We start from the raw sequence: 26,765 nt of genomic DNA on the forward strand, positions 1-26,765 counted from the left end.
TACTCGAAATAAGATTTTATTCTTCCTTTGAAATAAAGCCGTCATTAATACTGCCATTTGATAAAAGCAACCTGGACAGATGTGTTCACACGTTAGGGATCGGCATTTAGGAAAAAAACGAAACAAAAAAAAGCCCGAAGACCCATTGTAAAATTCCAGCGGTTTAGCACCAAAAACAGGTCGGACTCAGGAACTCGATCAATTGCAAAGTTAAGCCCTCTTGTGGGGCTGAGCGGAGAGGATGGATTTAGCCTTCAGAGTGGTTAAAATTCACCCCCTATTCAACAGGGGGGCAATCTCACTGACAGTCTTTACTTTTAAAAACTGATGAATTAAGTCGTTTGAGGCTTCTTTTTGTGGAGTCGAAAAAAAAGACCTTTCCTTTTTTTTAAAAAAAACATAAATTAAATAAAATAAAATCATTGCTCCGAGAGTGAGGCGTTTCAGGCTAAAATAGACCAATCTCGAAAGGAGAATGCAGAGATGAAATTTAAATAGATTTTGTGGACGAGAGTCTTTCCAGCACTGATTTGAAGTTGTATAAAAAGCTGTAGAACAGCATTCCCGAATGGGCGATCCAATCCGGCTGAGCTCAGCTCACTCCATGGACGTTCAGCTCTGTCTCTCTCTTCACCCCACCTTCCCTCCCCCCAGCACTGCAGTCTCGTTCATAAAAAGTTTCTAGCACGGGAGGAGGAGGCAGCAGCGGGGAGAACGGACGATTAAAAGAAACAGAAGCAGCAGCTGAAGCCAACGTCACCATAGCTGATGCTGGTGCAGGTTTCTACTAAGGACGGACCGGACATCGGACGTGAATCTGAGGAAGAGAAGAGAACTTTGAGCCGGACATGAAGCTTCTCCTCACACGTGAATGAAAAAGTGCGTTTTTTAGCTCTCTCGCCTCCCAGTCAGAACGTTGTAGTGATACGGATCCGCTAACCTTTCAGCGCCTTGGGACATCCTCCTGATGCGATAGACGCTGTACAAATGTAATTTTTTGTTGTTGTAGATTCGAGCCCCCAAGTCAGAACTCAGACCTCACAATCTGGGCCGAGACTTTGCCCGCATTTGTGGTGGGGGGGTGGGAGGTGGTGGTGGGGGGGGGGCGCGCTGCACTTGTGGAGGTGCCATCCTTCTTTTGAGATGTTAAACCAAGGTATCGTCTGTACCTGCTCAGGTGGACCCCATCGTGTCCTCCCCACCATTGGCGATTGGACCTTCAATTTCTCTGCCCCACCTTCTGGAACTCCATCCTTGAATCCCTCCACCTCACCCCCTTCCTTGCCACCATCAAGGCTCAGCTAAAGACCCTCCCCTTAGACAGTGCATTTGGCCACATTCCTACCCGCCCCAATCACCCAACTCCAATCTTCGAGTCCAAGCCACAGCTCGAGTTCAAATCCTGAACTGTCCAGTGCCCTGTGACGTCCTCCCGACGTGTAAGACGCTGTGTAAATGGAATTTGTTGTTTGTTGGATGTTAAAGATCCCATGACTCGAAAAAAGAAGGGAGTTTCTCCCCCTTGATAACAACAGTGTGTTTGTCCCTGGGTCAGAAGGTTGTGGTCAGCCCCCCCCTAGGACTTGAATTCTAGGCTGATGTGTGTGTGTGGGAGGGGAGAGAAGTTGATCATTTGGGTGAGACATTAAACTGAGCACCGGCCTAAATATCCCACGACAGTATGATTTTTCTCTTTGAAAAGGAAATTGTAAGAATTCTGGAATTCAGTATTAATTTGGAAGAGGGTTTCTTTAAGAACTCTGGCACCCCAGAAATTTTAAAAAATTTAAAACTTTAAATTAATCTGGAAATGAAAGCTCAGTGGTCAGAGTACTGGCTTTGCAAGCGAGAGACCTGGGTTTGATTCCCGGCAGGGTGAAACCTTGGGCAAGTTTCCTTACTCCACTCCTGATAATAATCCCTCAAAAAAACAATAATAAATCGGTCATTTCAATCCACGATTGTTTGTGGGACACTGCTGTGCACAACTGGCTGCTATATTTCGCCCACAAATATATACGATCAATTCACTTTGCAGTCTATTCTGTGAAGCGCTTTGAGACGTCTAAAAGATGTGAAAAGCGCTATATCAAATGAAAGGAGTATTATTATTATTAGTTTTAAAACAAAATATATAATTCTCTCCACCTTAAATTTGAGACTATATGATTTTACAGGCTGAAATTAATGGAATTTCGAGCCAGAGAGATTATACAAAATCAACATACCTCAATGCATCAAGCATAGGCAATAGATTTAATAACGCTGTGTCTCCAGGATCACTGAACCAAGACTTGATAGGTATTGCATTGTCTGTTAAAATAAAACACAGATGAGCTTAGTCCAGGCTGACGCTTCAGTGCAGTGCTGAAGGAGTCAGATTTCATCGGAGGTGGTACCCTTCGGATGAGACATTCACCTGAGGCTCTGTCCATCTGCCTGTTCAGGTGGTCGATAAAGATCCCACGGCGCTATTCGTAAAGAAAATGGGAGTTTCTATCTCCTGGTGTCCTGGCCAAGAAATTCCCCAGATAAAAATTGGCCATTCACTCCATGGCCATTTGTGGGACATTCAAACTGGCTGCAGTATTTTACCCACAAAAACAGGCACTACACTTTACGTACATCCTGCGAAGCGCTTTGAGACATCTCAACTTCTCGATTTAGTTATATTGCTTTTCTCAACCAAATTCACCCTGAAATTAATTAGCTGCTTTTTCATTGCTGCCACGTTTGCCTATGTAACACTCAATTTGTTAATTCCCCCCATTATCAAAATGCTTTGAGAAGCTTCTTTTTATGTGAAAGGCACAGTAGAAATCTCTAAGTAGTTGCTCCCTGGCTGAGGGAAGAATAATAATAAAGAGGAATCCCATTTACACAAGGCAATGCTGCTGCAAGTGGGAATTAATACAAGTGGGGATTACTACATGGCTATACAACCTCTCAGTCAAGTTGTCATACTGCTATTGAAGATTTTCCCACCAAATACACCATTATTCCTCTGGTTAATTCAATCTTAATTCTTGTAATGAGGATCAGAGAAGGTTACAACATACACAGGTATAATGCGATGTTCACTAAAACATTAAATCACACCTTGTGATTTTCACCCCCAAAGTTTTCTACTGAGACACAGTTGACCTTGGACACGTTGACAAGAGCAGACAGCAGCTTACCTGGGTGCCCCCTGTATGCACTCGGAGAATTATCCAATATTATAATACTGGAGAGGTCTTTGTGAATGGCTGCCAGGTCCTTTACATAGCTGCCCAACTCAAGTGTGCAGTGCTGGGGAACAGGAAACAAGACAAAGGGACGGCAATTAGAAAGCAATTTCAATATAGCAGATACATTGCTTCTCCAAATTCCCATTCTCTCCCATTCTCTCCCACACACACACACAGCTCCCATTCTCAGTAGGTTTTGAGTACTGCCATAGATTAGTTCGATGTCGAGCAGCTTCACTCGGACATGATGATTAATCTGAGATCCCATCAGCTTTTTAACATCTGCCTGATGAACCAGCGATAAGTTTCTCCTGGTGCCCAGGAGTCTTCCAGATTAATTGCTCCTTCACTTCATGGCTGTTTGCAGACCTTGCCATGTACAAATGGCTGCAAATAGTATCTATAGTCCACTACTGACACAAGCTGCTGAGGAGGGCAAATTTTATAACCTTTTATGGTCTCTACACTTCACAATAACTATGTGTGAAGTGCTTTGAGATGTTCTTAATGTTGCAGAATAAATGTTATAGGCACTAACACTGGAACCAACCATCAACATTTGGTTTGAGTTAGTCAGTGAAATAATCATATGTCAAAAATATTCAGATGTGAATATTGACTAGTTAACATTTACGGCTCTGATATAATCTCTCCCCCACCCCCAATTCTCAAACTGGTCTTCACAACTGGAGAAAAAGTTGGGGCACACACTTCACTATTTTGTGCAGATATTGCTGAGCACAAATTGGCTGCTGTGTTCACCTACAAATATATATTTTACTATATAAATCCTGCAAAGCACTTTGAGACGTTGATGTGATGAGGTACTAAATCAAATGCAAGGATTGTTATTAACAACTGAAAATCATGTGAAGGTTCTTGAGCCTGTGGTGCGTGTACTGAGTGCTTGCTGTACTGTATTGTAAGTAGGAACCCGGATGTTAGTCGATTGGCAGATCGCTTTTCCGGGGTGTAATAATTCCTTCAAAAATAAATAATAATAATTTTGTCACATCAATCCACGACTGTTTTGGTACAGTGTTGTCTGCAATTGGCTTCCACGTTTCTCCCACAAAATATACTCAATTCACTTTAAAGTATATTCTGTGACATGTCGAAGACGTGATAAGGCGCTATAACAAATGTGAGGATTATTATTATTATTACCTGTCTGTAGTATCTTCTGTTTAATAGTTTCTTGTTGTTGTCTAGTTTGTCTGCTACAGCTGCACCGTAGATCTCCATACTTGCTGTGAAGATCACCAACTCATACCACTGGCTGGCCTGACCGGAGACATACATCGGTGTATTACTCATCACGCCTTTCACGTAAATAAAACGTCTCAAAGAGCTTCCAGAACGAGATTCATTTGAAATAAAATGAACACTCTAGGTGGAAAATGATTCCCTTCACAGTCACCAGAATCAATTAGTTAAAATAAATAAATAATAATTTGGACACTCAATCCGCAACTGTTTGTGGGACACTGCTGTGAGCAATTGGCTGCCGGGTTTCACTCACAAAATACGTTGTCAATTCAGTTTACAGAATATTCTGTGAAGTGCTTTGAGACATCTCAAATTTGCTATATGTAAAATATATATCTATATAAATCATTTTATATACACATATATTGTATATAGCAAATTTGACACAATATATATCAACTGCAAGGATTATTATCAAAAGGCAGATAGAACTAACGTCATGACTGAATCGAAAAATGAACAATAAACGTGGTGTGAAGTTTATACAAAATAAAGCTAGACTTTTATTGTTAATGAATTAATAATAATCCTTACATCTGATACTGTGCCATGCATGTCGAGAGGACATCCCAAAACCAACCCAGCAGCCAATTTGAGCATAAAAATGCCCCTCATACAGCCATGAAGTGAAGGACAAATTTTATTTGGAGGATTGCTGCCCAGGACACTAGGAGAAACTCCCTTCTCTTTTCAAATTGTGCCATAGGATCTGTATCATCCACCGGAACAGGCAGACAGGACTTTGATTTGATGTCTCACCTGAAGGACGGCAATGCAATGATTCTTCCCCCTCCCAACCCAGCATTGCTTCGGAGGATCAGCAGAGACTATACAAGTTCTAAACTCAACTTGAACCTACAACCCTGCTACTCAAGAGGCGAGAATGCTGCAAATTGAGCCAGACTGAATTAGTGAGGTTCACCTGCACTACGATGCTCAGACTCCCAACGTACTCTCTCTTTCAGCTGCAATCTAGCTTCACATTCAAAGCGAGATTGTAGTTGAGTTGAGGTCCAGAGAATTGGTCAGTCACACTGACCACCTGGGCACCCTCTGCAGGACAGCCCTGTTAGAATGCGGTTTCTCTTATAACAGCGACCCTGGTGACAACCAGCAACACCGCACTGAACATTGATCGCACCATGTTATCAGGCTGGTTGGGATTTTACTGGCGCCCGAAACTACCCCTCGCCTCACATTATCTTGCTGCTTATTTTATTTTAAGATAAAAGCGCATCAGCCACACAACAAAGACAAACAACAAATAATTAGAAGACAAGCACCAGCCAGATCAGAGCCAATACTCCCCAGATAGTGCATTCTCTCCACATTCACCCCTTTTACCCAGATATTCACACTAATCTAGTCATATCATTGTTAATCAACAGGGCATGATTGGGAGTATTGTCTACAGTTTGGGGCAACATATTCTAGGATGGGAATAAATATTATGAAACAGGTGCAGTGAAGGTGTTAACCAGGGTGTAACCAGGGATGAAGTTGGGGGCTATTTTCACTTGAGCCGAGAGGGTCAAGGGGTGACCGGATAAAGATTTTCCAGATTACGAAAGGTCATATTGGGTAAAATAATAATTATTTCCACTGGTCAACAATAAAACACATTTATACAGCGCCCTTTATGTGGGGTAGGATCTGAGCAACTAACAGTGGTGGAGGTTGACATCTGGCCAGGAAGAGAGGGGAGATGACTGTAGGCCTGATCGAAGAGGTAGGTTTTCAGGTGATTAGCAAAGAGGGGGCAAGGGGAAGGGATTGACCGAGGGAATTGCAGAGTTTCAGCACATCGAGACTGAAAGCATGCCCGCTGATGGCAGAGCGGAGGGGATGAGGGTCGTGCAGGAGGCTGGGGTGGCTGAGCAAAGGCGCCGGATAGAGGAATTGGGTATTAAAGCAGGTCAGAGAGGTCGGGAGGTTCCAGGTATCAAGTGATTTGTGATTGAGGATCTTGAAAATTGCTATGTTCTACAATATAGGCAGCCAGTGGGACTGACAAGGACTGGGGTGCGGAGTTTGGCCCAGGTAACAAGGAAGCAAAAATGCAAAGAGAATCACAAGCAGAATTTAAGGGGAGGTTCGAATAATAGGGTCTTTACCAATGTGGAATTCTCTGCCAACAACGGGATCAACATCCATTAATTCTTTGAAAAGGGAAATTGGGTAGAGGAGGAATATTAAAGGGTATGGGAAGCAGGCAGAAGATTGGGATTAGATTAACGGCTAACAGGAAGCAGGCACCCGGGTAGATTTAATAATAATAATCCTTGCATTTAATATAGCCCTTTTCACGTCTTCTAGATGTCTCAAAGCGCTTCAAAGAATATATTGAATATATGAATTGACTGTATATTTGTGGGCGAAACGCGGCAGCCAATTACGCACAGCAATGTCCCACAAACAGTTGTGGATTGAAAATGACCAATTTATTATTGTTTTGCTTTGGAGGGATTATTATTAGGCTCTGTGTGGAGTAAGGAAACTTGCCCAAGGTTTCGCCCTGCCGGGAATTGAACCCAAGTGTCTCGCTTGCAAGGCGAGTGCTCTAACCTCTGAGCTACAGGACTCCACATGATGGAGTTAATGATTCACATATACAGGGAGCCTGATAAAACCATACTTCCCTTCACCCCAACTAATAACAAAGACGATTAACTTTGGGTTTTTTTCTGATCTAGAAAAAAAATTAAGTTAAAATTTGGGACGTTTGCATAGGCTCTGCCCCACGGTGACTTACCACTTCTAGAAAAAAGTCCACGTGAGGCCTTTTATGTACAAAAAATCTGATGGGATGTCTGTCTACGAGGACCTGCACAGAGAGAAAGGAGTTGGCCTTTAATACTGACAAGCAACCTGTGTTAATTATATTCACCATTCATACTCCCCTGTTCAGGCTTTAAACTGTTCAAAGTTTTATTTATATATATAGATATGTTCAAATATATAATATATATTATATATTTAAACCACATCCATCTATCTTTTACATATGTAAAGTTTTTTATCTTTAAGTTGTTTAAAGCCTGACCTTCCTCTTTGACTACACCTTCGGTCATCTTCCCCCCCGCCCCAGCCCACAGTGTAGGTACAAACCCTGGACTGTCCAGCCCCTCGGAACCTCTTGCTGATGTGAAGGGCGCTATATAAATGTCATTTGTTTTTGAGTTTTAGTTTAGATTAGAGATGGTATTTGAGGTTAGCGGAAATCTATTGATTCTTTTAAAATGGATTGTGCTAAGATTCTAAAGGGGAAATACGATACAATTTACATTTTAGACAGCGCCTTCCATTCGGGAGGACATCTCAAAATGCTTAAAATGTTAAGAATAATAATCCTTGCATTTGATATAGCGCTTTTCACATCGGGAGTACGTCCCAAAGTGCTTCACAGAACACACTGTAAAGTGAATTGACTGTATATTTGTGGGCGAACGCGGCAGCCAATTGCGCACAGCAATGTCCCACAAACAGTCGTAGATTGAAAATGACCAATTTATTATTTTTTTTAGTTTTGGAGGGATTATTATTAGGCTCTGTGTGGAGTAAGGAAACTTGCCCAAGGTTTCGCCCTCTGCCTGGAATTGAACTCAGGTCTCTCGCTTGCAAAGCGAGTGCTCTAACCACTGAGCTACAGGACTCCACAATGTTAAAAGGTTTGGGGAGTAAGCAGGAGAATGGGATTAGATGAGGTGGTTTGTGTGAGGAGAAGCACCGTTTCTGTGCCGTGACTTTATACAAGTTTTACGCTGCCGGAAGCTGTAGATGCAGTCTCTCACCATATACTGGGACAAGAGGACAGGTTTTGTGGTGAAGGGTAAGAAGTTCCCAGAAATTAAAAGGCTTGTGCAATGCGCCAGCTGAAATTGCGAAAAGAATCTTTAGGGAAGTTGGAAGGGTATTTCATGGACTGATGGTCCTCTCCACCCAGAAACAATTGCTGCCAAGCCTTATTAGTTTGGCTCAGTTTCTAGACCTGCCTACTTTTCATGGACATGAAAGATCCGGTGACATTGGAAAAGAGAAGGGAGTTTCCCCCAGTTTCCTGGTCAACAACCCTTCAGATTAATTAATCGTTCACCTCACAGTTGTGCACAGAACCTTGCAGTCGGCAAAATGACCTCTATATTTGCCTACAAGAACAGTAACAACATGAGTGAAGTATTTGGAGTTGCTGTACATAGTAATATGCTATAAAAATACATTGCACTGAAAAGACTTCCTACCTCCTGACACATTGGAGATGATGCCAACTTTGTCTTGGACAGCGATAAGCAAAGCTGCAATTTTTTTTAAAAAAAAGCTTTTCCTCACTTCTAAGAATTTTGTAACCAAGACAAAATATTTTTCAGTAGAAAAATAGGATAATTCTTAAGCTCCTGACAGGACCTGGAGAAGACTACATTACCTGCAGCGTAGGGTCACCAGTCATTCTTGACTGGGATGATGCCACCAGGGAATGATGGGCTAGAGTTATGCGGAGAGACTTTAGGGGCTGTCGTTGTAACGAAGAATATGAAAGTGCAATGTAGTACAGTAAAGCTCACACAAGTTGTATCCATTGAGACCATACATTTATTATGACTTACACAAAGTTTGCCAAACTTGCATAGAATATAAACTCTCAAACAGGACTGGGGGCAGATATACGACAGACAATTATACAGATCAGACTTATGTGGGTTTTACTGTAGAGGAACTGCAAATTTATGAATGGTTTTGCCGGTGTAAATAGCTAGAGCGTGAGAAACCAAAAGCAAAAGGGAGTGAGGGAGCGAGCCAGAGAGAGAGCACAAGACTAAAAGGGGTGAGTGAGAGGCAAGTCTTTAACACGAGAGCTTTAAAGGAGCAAAGGGCACTTTTTCAGAGTAGAGCTTTTATTTCCTCACCTTCAGCATGAAGTCTGGTGGCGTGCCTGGCCTCACTGCGGGCTTTAACACCCCATCGTGGTGTGAATGGATTAATGTTTCGTCTAAGTCTAAAACTAGGATTTTCCTTTTCACCTGATCTGTGAACAGAGAAAGTCAGAGAAAGAGAATGAGATAGAGAGAAAAAGAGAGGAAGTGAGAGGACTTGTATTTTATATACATTAATTTACACTGAAAAACATGAGTGTTGATATGATAAGTGATATTCTTGCCTCTGCATCATAAGATTATGCGTTCACGCCCCATATTGGTCCCTCGATATTATAGTGTAGACTGACACTCTATGCAATAGTTGGGGGTGAGGGGGGGAAAAAAAACACTGCATTGTCAGAGGTGCAGTCTGTCAAATGAAACATTACCCAGAGGTCCAGTCTATGTGTTCGCAGGCAGTACCGGAATAGGGAATCAAGTTTCTCCTGCCTTCCTGGCCGATCCTACAGGTTAATAGTTTATTCACCTGGTGGCTGCCTTGTTTACTGACAAAAGCACTTACTGCACTTGAGAATAACTACTGCATGCTGCTTTGAGGTTGAAAAGATGCCGGAAATAAACACAAGTTCTTTATTTGATGTGCTTGCCAGTACAATGTGCGCTATACATAATGATAATTCATGCATTTGATAATCCATGCATTTGATATAGAGTCTTATCATGTCTTCGAGACTTCTCAAAGCGCTTCACAGAATATACAGTAAAGTGAATTGACTGTATATTTTGAGAGTGAAACACAGCAGTCGTTCGCGCACAGCAGCGTCCCACATAGTAGTGGATTGACTGACTAAATTATTCATTCATTTATTTTTAAATGGATTATTTCCCCCAGAAAAGCGATCTGCCAATTGACTAACAACTGGTTTCCTCTTACTGCTAGGTAAACAGAGGTGTGTGGAGTAAGGAAACTTGCCTAACTTTTCCCTGCCCGGGAATCGAACCCAGGTCCACTCGCTTACAAGGGGAGTGCTCTAAGCACTAAGCTGCAGAACTCCACTGTATATACTGAAGGCAAGTAAAAAACTGGTACCAAACTAAGCCTGTGCTTGCATTGAGCCATATTAAAACCCTGTAAACTGCACTGAACAAGATTACTCCTAATCCCTCAATAGTCTAGTGGGTAAAAGTGGAGCTTGTTGCACCACTGAGACAAACAGACAAGAAAATCACAGCTTTTACCTGTAATTTACCTGTGCTGAATTAGCTATATAGCTATTAGCTATATAGAGTGATACTGTATGGAAACAGGCTATTTGAACCAAATAGTTTGTGCCATAATCGTACTCTAAACACACCCCACTGTCTTATTCCTCTATACCTGAATTCCTAGATCCCTTCGTCAATGTCGCCCTCTTAGGTTCTACCAACCAGTGTATAGTCACTTTCTTTATCCTTCCTATCAAAGTGAATTACTTCACATTTCCCTAAACTTCATCCGCCACCTATCCGCCCATTGTATGAACCCATTTATATCACTTCCATCAAAGAGAAATGTTCAACTATACTGAAAATTTACAGCAATTTTGCCAAATTATTATTTATTTTAAATTGTGCAGATGCTAAGTATACAGGTAGACAAGAGGATGGTTTATGCTGTGCTAGCTGATCACACGATTATACGTAATAATAATCCTCGCATTCAATATCACACTTATCATATTGTCAAAACATCTCAAGAGCTTCATGGGATTTACTGTAAAGAGTGGTGACTATATTTATAGGAGGAACAGCAGCTAATTTGCACACAACAATGTCCCACAAACAGCGGTGACCAATTTTATTTGAAGGTATTGACTACAAGGAGAAACTCCCTTCTCTTTTCAAGTAGTGTCACAGGGTCTTTAATGTCCACCTGAACAGACAGAAGCTCAGGTTACTGTCCCGTCCAAAACTCTGATACTTACTTAATCTGACCCGGGAAAGGTGAGAGAGAGGAAGAACGTCATAACGAACGGTCTGGTACTGGATAATCTACAAAGAAAAGAATAAGAGAGTTATAAACAAAGTGAAGGTAGCATTTAATGTCCTCTCCCTGCAGCCCTGTCCTAGATGGGATCAGTCAGTAAAGCACTTGTCTCAGTTAGGAGGTTTTGGGTTCAAATCATGCGCTTAGTAATAATAATCTTTGCATTTGATATAGCACCTTATCATGTCTTCGAGACGTCTCAAAGAGCTCCCAGAATATTCTGTAAAGTGAATTGACTGTATATTTTGTGAGCAAAACGCAGCAGCCAATTGCGTACAGCAGTGTCCCACAAATGTCATGGATTGCAGTGACCAGTTGATTATTATTATTTTTTGAAGGAATTATTACCCCCCGGAAAACTGATCCGCCAATCGACTAACAACCGAGTTCCTACTTACTGCTAGGTAAACAGAGGCATGTGGAGTAAGAAAACCTGCCAAACATTTCGCCCAGGAGTCAAACCAGGTCTCTCGCTTGCAAGGCGAATGCTCTAACCACTGAGCTACAAGACTCCACAAGTCTACAGGACTCTACAATACTTGGGGGGGGGGGGAGAAAGAAGAGTATTACATTGTTGGAGGTGCCATCTCTTGGATACGGCATCAAACCGAGGTCCCATCTTCCTTTATTTCAGATGCATGTTAAAGGTCCACTGATACAATTGCAAAAGAGAAGGGAGTTTCTCCTGCTGTCCTAGCCAACAATACTCCACATAAATGAGTGATTCCTTTCATGGCTGGCAGGAACAGGATGTTTTGATCTGACAAGGCACTATAAAAATGCAAGTTCTCTCTTATACATCCAATTGTCTGTGTTCAGTTGGTAGCATTCTTGCCTCTGAATCAGAAGGTTGTGGGTTCAAGCTCTTACATTGGGACTTCGAATTCGTATAGTCTATGCTAACACCCTAGTGCAGTGCTATGGGTGTGGGTGCCATCATTTGGATGAGACGTTAAAACTTTTTCCCGTCTGTTCAGATGGACGTTAAAGATCCCACGGCACTATTTGATTCAAGAAGGGAGTTTCTCCCAGAGTCCTGGCAACAATCCCCTGAATAAAATTGTCATCAATATCATAGTTGTTTGTGGGACATTGCTGTGCACAAATTGTCTGCCTCGTTCACCTACAATTGCAGTCACTCCACTTGCAATAAAATCCCATGAAGCCTTTTCTCCATATCCTCCTATCCTAACTCACCAAGTCTTTATCGTCTAATTAGTCTAATACAACAACAACAAGATTCCATTTATAAAGCGCCTTTCACGTCAGGAGGACGTCCCAAGGCGCTGCACAGTTGGGTCATGACCCGAGCAGGGGAAAATGGTCAGGGTGAGGGGAGGGAAGGGAGGGAGCGAGGAGGGGGAAGAGAGTCGAGAGGGGAGCTGAAGGCTGAAGGTCAAAGAGAAAGGTTTTGAGACCGGCCTTGAAGGAGGAGAGGGAGGAAGCGGCGAAGGCACTGGGGGATGGAGTTCCAGAGCCTCGGGGCTGAGAGGCTGAAGGCCCGACCACCGATGGTAGGGCGGTTGGGGCGGGGGACGTGGAGCAGACCGGTGCCAGAGGAACGGAGGGTACGGGCAGGTAGGTAGGGGGATAGTAGGTTGGAGAGGTAGGAGGGAGCGAGGCCGTGAATGGCCTTGTAGGTGAGGATCTTGAAATCAATCCTCTGGGGGATGGGGAGCCAGTGGAGGCGAGCGAGGGCGAGGGTGAGGGGGAGGGCGAAGGTGGGAGTGATGTGGTGGCGGTGTCTGGTGCGGGACAGTACACGAGCTGCAGAGTTCTGAATGACCTGCAGTGTGGAGGGAGGGCCGGGAAGGCCGACGAGGAGAGAGTTCCCATAGTCCAGCCTTGAGGTGACAAAGGCGTGAACCAGGGTTTCAGCCGCATGAGGGGTGAGGTAGTGCCGTAGTCTGGCGATGTTCCGGAGGTGATAGAAGGCGGTGCCAGTTGTAGTGCGGATGTGAGGGAGAAAGGACAGCTCAGGGTTGAACAGAACCCCGAGGTTCCTGATGGCTTTGAGAGGTGGAGAGTGCGGCCGTGGAGCTGATGGTGTCAGCGCCTGAGGTGCGGAGGCGCTGACGTGAGCCAATCAGGAGGGCCTCAGTTTTTCGCACGTTGAGCTGAAGAAAGTTGTCTCTCGTCCAGGACTCGATGTCGGACAGACAGCTGTCAGGACATCGGGGGTCGTGGAGTTGAGAGTAGAGGAGGAAAGGTAGAGTTGGGTGTCATCCGCATACATGTGGGAGTGAACCCCATGTCTGCGGATGATGTCACCACAGGGGGAGCATATAGAGGGTGAAGAGGAGGGGACCAAGGACAGAGCCCTGAGGGACACCACATGAGACAGTGCGGGGGGTGGAGGAGAAGCCATTCGTCGAGACAAAGTGAAGTAAATAAATAAAATAAATAAGTAAATAAAGTAAATAAATCTTTATTAGGGTATTTAGGCAGACCAATCTGTGGCTGTGGTTAAGGTATTGGTTGTAGGGAGTCAGGCTTTCACTTCCTCAAACAATGAGGCACCCTTTGGAATCGGGGGTATCTATACAGACCGGATGGGCTCCACCTAAACAAAAGGTTGGCATGCAGAATAGATAATTTAGTTAGGCAGTGTTTAAACTAGGTACAGGGGTGACTACGGTAAGTGTAAGAGAACACCCAAACAGATTAGGGAAAACCTTAAAGTGTACTAGTGTAATGGGTCTGATTCCAAAGGTTGTGAAAAAGAAACAAAAAATGTGAAGCTGAACAAGATGGGTTACAGGAGGATTTAAACGTACTTGGGAATTGGGCAGACCGGTGGCAGATGAAATTCAATGTGGAAAATGTAAATTACTTCACATGGGGAAAAACATCCTGGAAAAGACTATTATTTGAACGGAAGGAAAGTAATATGTATAGAAAATGAAAAGCACCTGGGGGGTCCTATTAATTGAAGCTCTCCCAACAATGCTGTGTCAGTGAGTAAAGCAAACCAGATGTTGGGATGTATCAAAAATTCAATAGCAAGCCAAAATCATGGGATAATCCTGTCTCTCTATAAATCATTTGTGAGACCACACTTAGAGACTGTATACAGTTCTGGTCGCTGCAGTACAAAAAGGATATTGGAGAAATCGAGAAGATACAGAGGAGGGCAGGCAACCAAAATGATTAAGGGAATGGAAGGGCTGGACTATGAGGTGTGACTAAGTAAATTTGGCATGATCACGCTGGAAAAGAGAAGATGGAGAGGTGACACGATTGCTGTCTTTAAGATTCTAAAAGGGCAAAACAATATACAATCATGACAGGCTGTTTCAACTTGTCCAGAATAGTAAAACCAGAGGACCCGGCCTGTGATTGATTGAAGGGGTTAAATTCAGAACGAATCTACGCAAACACTATTTCAGTGAACGAATAGTGAATCTGTGGAACACGAGGATGGTTGAAGCAGGACATGTTGATTCCTTCAAACACAGATTAGATAGTTTTCCTTTAGAAATAACATTATGAGCTGCAATACATAGGGAGTTTGGGACATATATGCATGTGACCACCAGGAAGATGGAAGGCCAACTAGATGGACCTCGGTCTTTTCTCATCTAGCATTTCTTTTGTTCTTATCACTCGAATGTCTCAGTTGATGCTGGTTCCTTGTAAGAAAATGGAATGGACTGACTCACAACACCTAGGGTAAGGATTCCTTTTTCAACCCCACTTTCACTGGTTAAGCTTTATTATGTTTTCTAAACATCACAACCTCCCTGTGATATACAGAATTGCTGAACTCTTTTCCACTTAAAAACACAAATCCCAGAGTAGAAGAGTGGGAGAGAGGAAGATTCCACTCAAACCAATACTTAAAACAATTCAATTTTGCCTGGTTACTAACAGTTCAAATGTCCTTGCAGGGTGGATGGCAGGCAAGCGGTCTCTCCTTGCCTTCTAGGTGACGTGCTTGGCAACAGAATGTTGGAATCAAGTCAATGTTGTGTGGGGGTCTGAATAGTCTGGTTCCTCAGCGTGGCGGGTTTGCATTACTCGGGCACTGTTGATTACAGACCAGCCAGCTTGGCTAGTTGGTAGGACTTAAAACAGCAGACCAGTTACTGGGTGGCAGGGATTCTTCCCACTCAGTTTCTGTTAATCCAGCAAGCCAAAGCCTTATCGGTAGGGTGGTCTGGTCCCAGCTGGATACACATCGAGAAGCTTACCAGTCAGTGCTCTCAACGGCAAACTATTATGGTGTTATCTGGTTAAACTCCAGCAGTACCCAATGCACACTAGGATCGGTCCCCTAAGCCTTGGTTTTTGCCAACCTGCCCACTTTACCTAGTCCTTTCTGGAACTAGGTACACTGGATGTATTCCTCCAGGAAGAGTGTGAATTCCATTCCACACACAAGGAAATAAATACCTACACATAAAACTCTCAGTCTGGTTTGAAAATTCAAGCACGGCGATGGGTCTCACAAGGGTCAGACACCTGGCTGACAAAACTAACGCTAAACCAGTGCAAAAGGCACCTCTTGTTAACTCCCTTCACTACCTTTATTACTTTTTCACCTTTTCCTCCAGAATATTTCAATTGAGCTCTTTCTGTAAAGATTCATGGGAGAAGTTTCACTCACAATGTCTGCGCTATATGAATGCAACTCGTTTGATGTTTCTTTGGTGTGGGGAGGGGACAAGATTGAGGAGAGTAAGAAAGAAAAGCCAAAATTCTCCATGTTGTTATAACTCACAACCACTACACCCCCCCCCCGCCGCCCCACCAACATGCTGTGGAACATCTTAGACAACACACGCTGAGAAAGACAGCCGGGATCCTCATTACGTACTCTGATGGGCACATTCAACACAAGCCAAGTCCAGTAATAATGAACTAAATCATTTGCTTCACATTTTCCTCCTGTGGATTTTCCCCCTCGCTACAGGATGCAATAAATTTACTTCTTGCTTTAATTTTCTGGGTCTTTTGCAGTCACGTTTAACTCTTTCCCCATCTTTCATTTCCATCCCATTTTAAAACCACACCGGCACCTTCTCGCACCCCATTACTTACAGACGCACACCCACAAAAAAAANGCTGCATTTAGAATGCACCATCACAACAGACCAAAATAACCTTGAGAGTCGAAAACCCCCCAAAAATCAGTCAGAATTTCCACTCCTCATTGCTATCCAGAGACTTCTAGCCCCCTCCTGAACCCCTCACCTCTCTCCCACACATTCCACTCCCCCCACCCCCACCTGAAGTGAGTGGATATCGGGTGAGAAGGGGATAATGCTCAGTCGCAGTTCTCCCCCCACCCCAATCTACAAACGAACTAACATTCAGGGTCAAGGCTGACACAAAATGGGCCACGTGGCGAGTGCACTGACACATAACCAGCACCGTCACAATGAACCTCAGTTGAAGGAAATCTGGGAGGGGTGGGGGGGCCAGGACACCGGGAGAGTGAAACTCCCTTCTGTTTTTAAATAGTGCCATAGGATCTTTAACTTCCACCTGATGGCAGATGGCACCTCAGTTTAACGTCTCATCCAAAGGAGGGCACGTCGGAATGCACTGCAGTGTTAGTGAGCTGAAAGTCCCAACATGGGGGCTTGAACCCACGACCCTTCTAACTCCAGAGCATAGGATATTACTAATACTACACTAGGAGTGTATGGGGAGAAAGGACATGGGGGGGGGGGAGTTTCAGTAAATTCCGGTCAAACTGAATATGAAATGCGACAGTTTTCAAACCTTTCAGTGGCTTTAATCGCTGTGTACACTTTCGCTTTCCAGTCTGAGTAAATTTCCGCTAATATTTGAAAAGCTTTTTGTTGGTGAAAATTGTAAGAGTTAAACCATTCTCTTCCCCAAACCCCCCTTCACAACTACCCCCTGCAGCAGTCCTGTCTAAATAAATGAATGTAACAGAGTCTAGAGACAGACATTGCGTCACTGTGACAACCAATGTAATCTCCAAATGTCAGCTTAATGTAACCTGCATCCCTTTATCCTTCAACTGCTAAAACTCTCAGCACGTCACCCAGTGCGCACCTAAGCACAGAATGTCTTTCAACTATTGCTGGTTCAGAGCAGTGTCATGCAATGTGTGCAGAAAGTGTGTGTGTATGGACAGACAGGGGACACGTCACACACATTACATGTACCATTCTCCTCTCGCCCCCAAAATAAAGGAAGTTAGTTATAACGGTCGCTTTTGCAGCTATGAGACACAAACTTCCACTGACATTAAGCTTTTCTCACAAGATGAATATGTGACAGAGTGCTGGTGAATAGGGTTAATAGCCGGAAGTCAGAATTAAGGGCGCTATATCTGAATGCATGAAGCATTCGTAACAAGATACATGAATTAGTTGCACAAATAGAGACAAACCGGTATGATCTGGTAGCCATCACCGAGAATGGTTACAGGGTGATCAGGGATGGGAACTGAATATTCCCGGCTACGTGGTATATAGGAAAGATAGGCGATGTGGTAAGCGAGGAGGGGGTGTGGCCCTGCTAATAAAGGATTGGATAAAAACAGTAGAGAGGAAGGATTTTAAATCTGAAAAGCAAGATGTAGAGTCAGTATGGGTAGAGATACGTAACTTCAAGGGGCAGAAAACTATAGTGGGAGTAGTTTATAGACCCCCAAACAGTGGTCAAAGTATCGCTCAAGGTATAAATCAAGAGATTAGTGGAGCATGTAGCAAAGGAAAGACACTAATTGTGGGTGATTTTAACCTGCACATAGACTGGGACAACCAAATTGGGAAAGGTAACATAGAAGAGGAGTTTATAGAATGTATCAGAGATAATTTTCTAGATCAATATGCTGAGGAGCCGACCAGGGAACAAGCCATATTAGACCTTGTTTTGTGTAATCAGCAAACTGGAACTTAAGGCTCCTCTAGAGCAAAGCGATCATAATATGATGGAATTTAGCGTTAAGTTAGAGAGGGAAGTAGTTAAGTCTGAAGCAAAAGTCTTCAATTTAAATCGAGCCAACTTTGCTGGTATGAGAGAGGATTTAGCCAGAATAAACTGGGAGACTAAACTTAAAGATTTGACGGTAGACCAGCAATGGCAGACATTCAAGGAGATAGTGCAAAATTCCCAACGACCACATATTCCTTTGAGGAATAAGAATGCCACAGGAAAGGTGGTGCAGCCGTGGCTAACTAGAGCAGTTAGGGAAAGTATAAAACAGCGAAGATGAGTAGTAAACCCGAGGATTGGGAGAACTTTAGGGAACAACAGAGGAGGACCAAAAATTGATCAAGAGGGAGAAAATAGATTACGAGGGCAAACTAGCAAAGAACATAAAAACAGACTCCAAGAGTTTTTACAAATATATAAAGAGGAAAAGGCTAGCGAGGGTGAATGTGGGTCCATTACAGGCAGAGACCGGAGGAATTATAATAGGGGACAAAGACATGGCAGAGTCATTAAACAAGTATTTTTCTACAGTCTTCACCGTAGAAGACACTGGAAACATACCAAAAATAGAGGACCAAGAAGACAATGTTAGCGAGCAACTTAGGGAGATTAACATTAGTAAAGAGATGGTTCTAGGTAAATTGTCGGGTCTTAAAAACGATAAATCCCCTGGACCGGATGGCCTGCATCCGAGAGTTTTAAAGGAGGTGGCTACTGAGATAGTGGATGGCATGTCTATAATCTTCCAAAAGTCTGTGGATACTGGAAAAGTTCCCATTGATTGGAAGATTGCAAACGTAACTCCACTATTTAAGAAGGGTGGGAGAGAAAATAGGGAAAACTATAGACCAGTTAGTTTGACGTCAGTTGTAGGGAAAATTCTTGAGTCCTTAATAAAAGACGTAGTTATGGGATACCTGGAAGACCATAAAAAGATTAGGCAGAGTCAACATGGCTTTACAAAAGGGAAGTCATGCTTGACTAACCTTTTAGAATTTTTTGAGGATGTATCCAGCAGGTTGGATAAGGGGGAACCAGTAGATGTGGTATATTTGGATTTTAGGAAGGCATTTGACAAGGTGCCACACAAAAGGCTGTTACTCAAGATCAAGACCCACGGGATTAATGGGAAAATATTAACATGGATAGAAGAGTGGCTATCGGGTAGAAAGCAGAGAGTAGTGATAAACTACAGGATGTGACTAGTGGAGTGCCACAAGGATCAGTGCTGGGCCTCAGCTATTTACATCAATGATCTGGACGAGGACATTGAATGTAATGTGTCTAAATTCGCGGATGATACTAAACTCGGTAGCAGAGTGAGCTCTCAGGATGATGCAAAAAGATTGCAACAAGATATAGATAGGTGAGGGGAGTGGGCAAGTAGGTGGCAGATGGAATTCAATGTTAGCAAGTGTGAAATTATTCACCTCGGTAGCAAGAATAAAAGAACAGATTATTTTCTGGAAGGGGAGAAGTTAGATAGTGTTAGTATTCAAAGGGATTTGGGTGTCCTTGTACACCAGTCCCAAAAAGTTAGTTTGCAGGTGCAGCAGCAACTAAGAAGGCGAACAGCAGTTAGCGTTCATTGCAAAAGGTTTAGAGTACAAGAGTAGGGAAGTCTCGCTGCAACTGTATAGGGCTTTGGTGAGACCGCACCGAGAGTATTGTGTGCAGTTTTGGTTTCCTTATTTAAAAAAGGACATACTTGCCCTCGAGGGGGTGCAGCGTAGATTCACTCGGTTAGTTCCTGGGATGAAGGGACTGACCTATGAGGATAGGCTGAATAAACTGGGGCTGTATTCTCTATAGAGTACAGAAGAATTAGGGGGATCTTATTGAAACTTATAAGATTCTTAAAGGGCTGATAAAGTAGACACTGAGGGTCTGTTTCCCCGGTGGGAGAATCTATAACCAAGGGTCACAGTCTGAAAATTAAGGGTCAGCTTTTAGAACAGAGTTGAGGAAACATTTCTCCACTCAGAGGGTAGTGATCTTATGGAATTCACTACCCCAGAAGGCTGTAGATGCTCCGTCCTTGAACATCTTCAAGGCTGAGACTGATAGATTCTTGAAAAATAGAGGGATTAGGGGATATGGGGATAGGGCAGGTAATCAGAGTTAGGTGAGAAGATCAGCCATGATCTTATTGAATGGCGGAGCACAGGCCCGAAGGGCCGAATGGCCGACTCCTGCTCCTAATTCTTATGTTCTTATGTCAATGTGATTCATAGAAATCAGAACTTTGCAGCACTGAAACAGGCCATTTGGCCCATCAAATTCATCCGTAATTCACTTCATGGCTGTCTGTGGGACATTGATATAAAAAAATTGACTGACACATACAATTACACAATATAGTCACTACACAATACAATAAATCATGTGAAACGCTTTGAAATGTCCTGATACAAAAGGTCCTAAATAAATGCATTGTTTATTTTATTATAACTCTACATTGATTTTCATGAGCTAGTCCAACCTCACTGCCCTGTTTCCTCCCCATATATTTTAATATTTAATACAATTCACAAAAATGTCCTGAATTATTGAGCTGGGAAAGGAGGAGGGGGAAACTTTGAGTGGTGGCCAAAGGTCAAGTCAAAGACATTTGCTGTTAAGATGGTTTATGAAGGCAGCAGAGCAGGCATGGGAGTCTTAGTGGTTGCAATGGTGGGAGAGAAGATCTAGCAGTAAGTGGAGTCAGAGAGCGGAAGGTACCAGCGAAGGCGATTATGCAAGAAAATAGCCAACTGATAGAAAGAGGTAGCCAGTTGCATTTCAGCAATGTTGCCATTGAACCTTAACAAGTCTCTTTGTTTTCTGGGGCTTCCATTGAACTGAATGGCATTAAGAATATTCCTTGCATTTGCCGTAGATTTGGCAACACTGAGCCCTCTCCATACCTGGAAGAAATTTACAGAATCCTTCACATCTACCTGAACAAGCAGATTGGACCTCGGTTTAACTTTTTAATCCAAAAGACTGCATCTCTGAGTTCAACAGCTACAGCGTCAGTCCAGATTGTGAGTTCAAATCCCAAAATGGGTCTTAATCCAATAGCTTCCTGTCAAATTCCAAGTTCTTTCCCTCCTCCCTTAGAAAACTGGATAACCCACTGAGCTTGTGCCAACTTGGCTGCGTGTGAGGAAATCTGCAGCCAGTGCATGCTTGACATATGCCACACAAAAAAACTCTTACGCACACAAGTGTGTAACATTCGAGACATGCCCTGGAAATAGGAAGCTGTGGAGTTCCATACATCACTGCCCTTTAGCAGTAAGGATTGAGGATACCAGGAATCAAGAGTATTCATGTCACTGAGCTGTAGGAAAAATGCAGGGAGTACAGTACTTACTAGAAGGCAGCTTGTCAAGACAGAAGCTATAAATAACTCATCCCACTAATATCCTCTGCATCCAAGTGATAAGAAAACACTGGCTGTTACGTTAAGCTTTGTGAGAAAACTGCTCAAGAGTATTTTTTGTATGTGTGCAGATGCTTCAGTTTGCAGCTATCCAAAGGAATGAAGAGGAAAAATGACTCTAGGGAATGAACGAGCCTTTCCAATATTTCAGACGCACGATGGAAACAGGAGCTAAATTTAGCCCTGCAATGTAGCAGCTACCACAGCTGGTGCCATGGAGAGAAGAGCTTTACACACTCAGGATCCCTTTCATTTTAAGCCGTAATTTGTGACTGTTCTTTGCCCTCTGCCACACAAGCTCCCTTGAAGACAATGAAAGAATGAGAGTCAAAATTCAAGAGGCGTGAAACTGCACCGCGATATTTCTACTCTAAGAGCCTCCTTAACAGAAGACCATTGACTTAAGATCTGAGATCGTGCAGACATTTACAAAGCTTGCCAATTAATGGTGGGGAAGTTTGGGTGGAGGTGAAGTAGGTCGCAGAGACTGAACAGCAATGTTTCAGGAGGTTGCTGAGGTAGACTGCTGGTGCAAGGGATTTGTAGCAAGGACAAAGATCTTCAATTCAATCCGCTGGGGGAATTGGGATCCAGTGCAGCTGAGTGAGGATGGGTTCACTGATCCTGGTGCAGGAGAGGACATCGGCTAGAGTTATAGATGTGGGCTGCAAAAGGGACTGCACATCTTTTCCATGGCAACCACAAGTACCTTCAATGATTTGAAAGCGTTACTCCATTACAACAAATACAGGGTGACCAAAAAGTAGTGATACCATTGCAATGTCTAATACGTCTTAAAGAAATGATAATTTTTTTTACATAATAGGGTGGTATTAATGACTTTTTGGTCACCTTGTATGTCAACAAATTTTAAGCTTTTTTTCATCTAACAAATAAACATATTGAATTGCCCTTTAAGTACTAAAACAGTCAATTTCCTTTAAACACACACTTCCTCTCTCTCTGTGTTTCCATTAATAATAATAATCCTTGCATTTGATACAATGCCTTATCACGTCATTGAGATGTCTTAAAGTGCTTCACAGAACATACTGCAATCTGGATTGACTGTGTATTTTGTGTATTAAATCAGAAAGAATGAAGTCAGTCATGACTATCCTATATATTACTTACTGTACACTTGAGCTCTAAAAGGCTTGTGTTGTATCCAGAGGGGGAAAATTCCCCCGAAAAGTAAAATCAAATATAAACAAATCTTGTAACTGGTTGGTGAGGCTTGGTCATTTGATTCTTTTGAAAGAGAATTGGATAGATGCTTAAAATATATTATAAAGAGAACAAGAGATTAGGATTAGGTGACTCAAAGATATAATAATCATAGCATTTGATATAGCTCCTTATCACATCGTTGAGAAGTCTCAAAACGCTTCACAGGATATACTATAAAGTATAGTGACTATTTTTTGTGTGCAAAATACAGCAGCCAATTGCGCACAGCAGTGTCCAACAGTTTAATCAGTGCTAAACCTAATTTGCCACTGACTTGCCCACGTCGTGTTTCCAAAGATTGTGGCAATTGAGTCCTCTATCGTTCTGTCTTTCTCTTAATCTCTCTCAAGCAAGAGAGAAGCTTCCTGCTCTCCTCCACTGCCTCCCTTCCAACAGCGCCAAGGGAGATCTTTAACAGCCGCCCTGAACAGGGCACGGAGGGATAGTGAGTGAGGTTTAATGTGTCTCCCAAAGGATGGCGTCTCCGACAATGTGGTGCAGTCTCTCTCTCGCTCTCTCTCCCCAGCACTGGGCTGGATCGTCAGCTTAAGACAATAATAACCTTTGCTTTTGATACAGCGCCTTATTACGTCGTCGAGACGTCTCAAAGCGCTTCACAGAATACACTCTAAAGTGAAATGACTGTGTGTTGCCACCGTGAAAGGTTGGGAGTCTACGGTTTGTGTGAGGCTGTGTGTGCAGGAGCAGTCAGTACTAACTCACTGACCTCCAAAGTCAGGACAAGCAGCCATTTGATGGGACAAATAACTAGTAACAATAGCTATACTATTTATGGTGTCCTGGCCAACAATCCCTCAGATAAAATTGGTCACTCACTTCATGGTTGTTCTTGGGACATTGTTCTGCAGAAATTCACTGCTGTGTTTGCCTACAAAATGAACAGTCACTACATTGCCCACAAATATACAGACAATTCACTTTACAGTGTATTCTGTGAAGCGCTTTGGAACGTCCTCCCAAAGGATTATTATTATTATTATTATTATTGTACAGTAAATCCTGTAAAGTACTTTGAGATGAACTCAGCTCAATCTCGAGGTTGGTAAGCTGAGTTGGAGACCCCATGACAGGAGTGTTGTAGTCAAGGTCTCCTTTGGAGGAGTTGTGATGACTGTGATGTCTTTCGAGAATGCGAACGAATGGATTATCAAAGGCAAGGATTATTTATTATTACAGAAAAATAACAATAAAAAAAGCCCCCTCAGTCAGTCACTGCCATCGCTCAGAAGTTTAGTGAGTGCATGATCTCCCGCTCAGCAATTTACGACGAGAACATCTGAAGAGAATTTCCAAAGCATAAATAGTTCAGTCCGCTGTCCCACAGCAAATCAGCCCATAAAGCAGCGATAACCTCTGCCTAACTAACCTCTTTACTCAATTCATAAGTAAATGTCACACTGCTAACAACGTTTATTACAGCTTCCACTTCCTATACTCCCCAAACATTTGATTCAGTGTAACCCTGTCCTTCCTTCCCTGTGTGTCCTGCTCCGTCTTCACACCCACACATTTAATCCGCTCTGTATTTCTCCAACTAGATACTGGATTCACTGACCACTGATCGAGCTCGCAACTCACATTCACCAGTCTTAATGTTCCCCCCCACACTGGGCTCCTGTTGGGGGTCAGACCCCACTGCTGTGAAACACTCCGTGACGCTACCCCACATGAAGGGCGCTACGCAAGTGCAGTTGTTGTTGTTCCAACTCCCCAGTTATTTACCAAGTGAACAGTCACTACACTGTCTTGCTCTCTAAGGACGTGATACGGCGCTGCATCAAACGCAAGAACTTACCATTCCTCCATATCCCACATTCCTTACACCCCTCGTCCCCACCGCCCACAATCCTCCATCCAACCCCCTGCCCCATCCCACCAGCCCTGACCCACACCGCCACCTCCACCTCCCTCAGGGGAAGCTCCAGCCATTCCCCTGGGGGGGGGGGGAGGGAGCCCCATCCCTGGGGGGGAGGGAGCCCCATCCCTGGGGGGGGGAGGGAGGGAGCCCCATCCCTGGGGGGGAGGGAGCCCCATCCCTGGGGGGGAGGGAGCCCCATCCCTGGGGGGGAGGGAGCCCCATCCCTGGGGGGGAGGGAGCCCCATCCCTGGGGGGGAGGGAGCCCCATCCCTGGGGGGGAGGGAGCCCCATCCCTGGGGGGGGAGGGAGCCCCATCCCTGGGGGGGGAGGGAGCCCCATCCCTGGGGGGGAGGGAGCCCCATCCCTGGGGGGGAGGGAGCCCCATCCCTGGGGGGGAGGGAGCCCCATCCCTGGGGGGAGGGAGCCCCATCCCTGGGGGGGAGGGAGCCCCATCCCTGGGGGGGAGGGAGCCCCATCCCTGGGGGGGGAGGGAGGGAGCCCCATCCCTGGGGGGTAGGGGGGGCTGTCCCTGGGGGGGGAGGAGGGGGGGAAGGCCCTGTCCCCAGGGGGGGAGGGGGGCTGTCCCCGGGGCGGAGGGGGGGGAGGGCCCTGTCCCCAGGGGGGAGCGGGGGGGAGCCCCATCCCTGGGGGGAGGGAGCCCCATCCCTGGGGGGGGCCCTTTCCCCGGGGGGAGGAGGGGGAGCCCCATCCCTGGGGGGGAGGGGGGGCTGTCCCCGGGGGGGAGGGGGGAGGGCCCTGTCCCCAGGGGGGGAGCGGGGGGGAGCCCCATCCCTGGGGGGGAGGGAGCCCCATCCCTGGGGGGGGAGGGCCCTGTTCCCGGGGGGGGAGGGGGGGAGCCCCATCCCTGGGGGGGGCCCTGTCCCCGGGGGGGAGGGGGGGGGGGAGCCCCGGTGTCGGGGCGCTGTCACTCACCGCTCGCACCTGTCTGCGCGCCGCCTCCAGGCACAGACTCCACACCTTGACGGCCAACCAGACCAGGCTGCGCAGCCCCAGCACCAGGTACTCGCTCATCCTCCCCTCCTCCTCCTCCTCCTCCCGCCCGCGGGGCCGCCGCCGCCGCCGCCGCGTCTCTCGCGCTCACTGCGCCGCTGTCTCGCGCCGCCGCCGCTCCGCGCAGGCGCAGCCCGGGCCCTTATTAAAGGCGCAGTGCCTCCTCCTCCCCGCTCCCGCTTTAAAGGCCACGGACCACACCCCATCTCTATGCCGACAGTAATTCCAGCCCAGCGCCCAAACCCACTCTGTTCAGTTCCCTTAAAGCCTTCATTGGGTGACCAGACCGCACCGTTACACTCCCCCCCACCAAAAAAAAAGTTTTGCTCCTAAAACATAGTCACTATACTTTGCGGTATATCCTGTAAAGCGTGTTTTATGATAATAATAATAATAATATAATAATCGTTGCAGTTGATACAGCGCCTCATCATATCTTCCAGACGTCTCAAAGCGCTTCACAGAATATACTGTAAAGTGAATTGACTGTATATTTTGTGGGCGAAACGCGGCAGCCAATCGTAAATTATAAATCAGTCAATCAATCAATCAAATTGATTGCTCACTCCGTGCTGTTTGTGGGATATTGCAGTGATCATCAGGGTTTGATGGAAGGCGTTTTTGGTTTTTTTCTTACTCCACAGGAGTATCCCAAAAATGAGGTGTGTGACATGAATACTTATCATAAAAGTGCTATTGCGACATGTGTCGATTAATGGTAGGCTTGAGAGTGAGCACCAACCCTCCTCCTCCCCCCACACACACCAAACAACCACTTTAACAACAACTTGCATGTATATAGCCCCCCCCCCCACTCACACAAAGTAGCATCCCAGAGCGCACTATCACTCCTACTCCCACACTTGACTTTTGTCCCATGGTTTAGTACCAAAGCCACGTTGAG

At 44.7% G+C, this 26,765-nt stretch overlaps 1 protein-coding gene across 1 annotated transcript; it reads right to left on the reverse strand.

Moving 5' to 3' along the window:
* Positions 1 to 25,961, reverse strand: LOC103181354 (CTD nuclear envelope phosphatase 1). The gene is made up of 8 exons (XM_042343769.1): positions 25,784 to 25,961; positions 11,335 to 11,401; positions 9,401 to 9,519; positions 7,252 to 7,323; positions 4,398 to 4,514; positions 3,180 to 3,291; positions 2,229 to 2,313; positions 1 to 817 (listed from the first exon to the last, which is right to left on the reverse strand). Exons 1-8 carry the CDS (start codon positions 25,880 to 25,882, stop codon positions 757 to 759), a joined length of 732 nt encoding a protein of 243 aa, XP_042199703.1. The 5' UTR covers positions 25,883 to 25,961; the 3' UTR covers positions 1 to 756.
* Between the last annotated feature and the right edge of the window lie 804 nt (positions 25,962 to 26,765).

Source organism: Callorhinchus milii, unplaced genomic scaffold (genome assembly GCF_018977255.1).
Source record: "Callorhinchus milii isolate IMCB2004 unplaced genomic scaffold, IMCB_Cmil_1.0 Scaffold24, whole genome shotgun sequence".
In the NCBI taxonomy this organism is placed as follows: Eukaryota; Metazoa; Chordata; class Chondrichthyes; order Chimaeriformes; family Callorhinchidae; genus Callorhinchus; species Callorhinchus milii.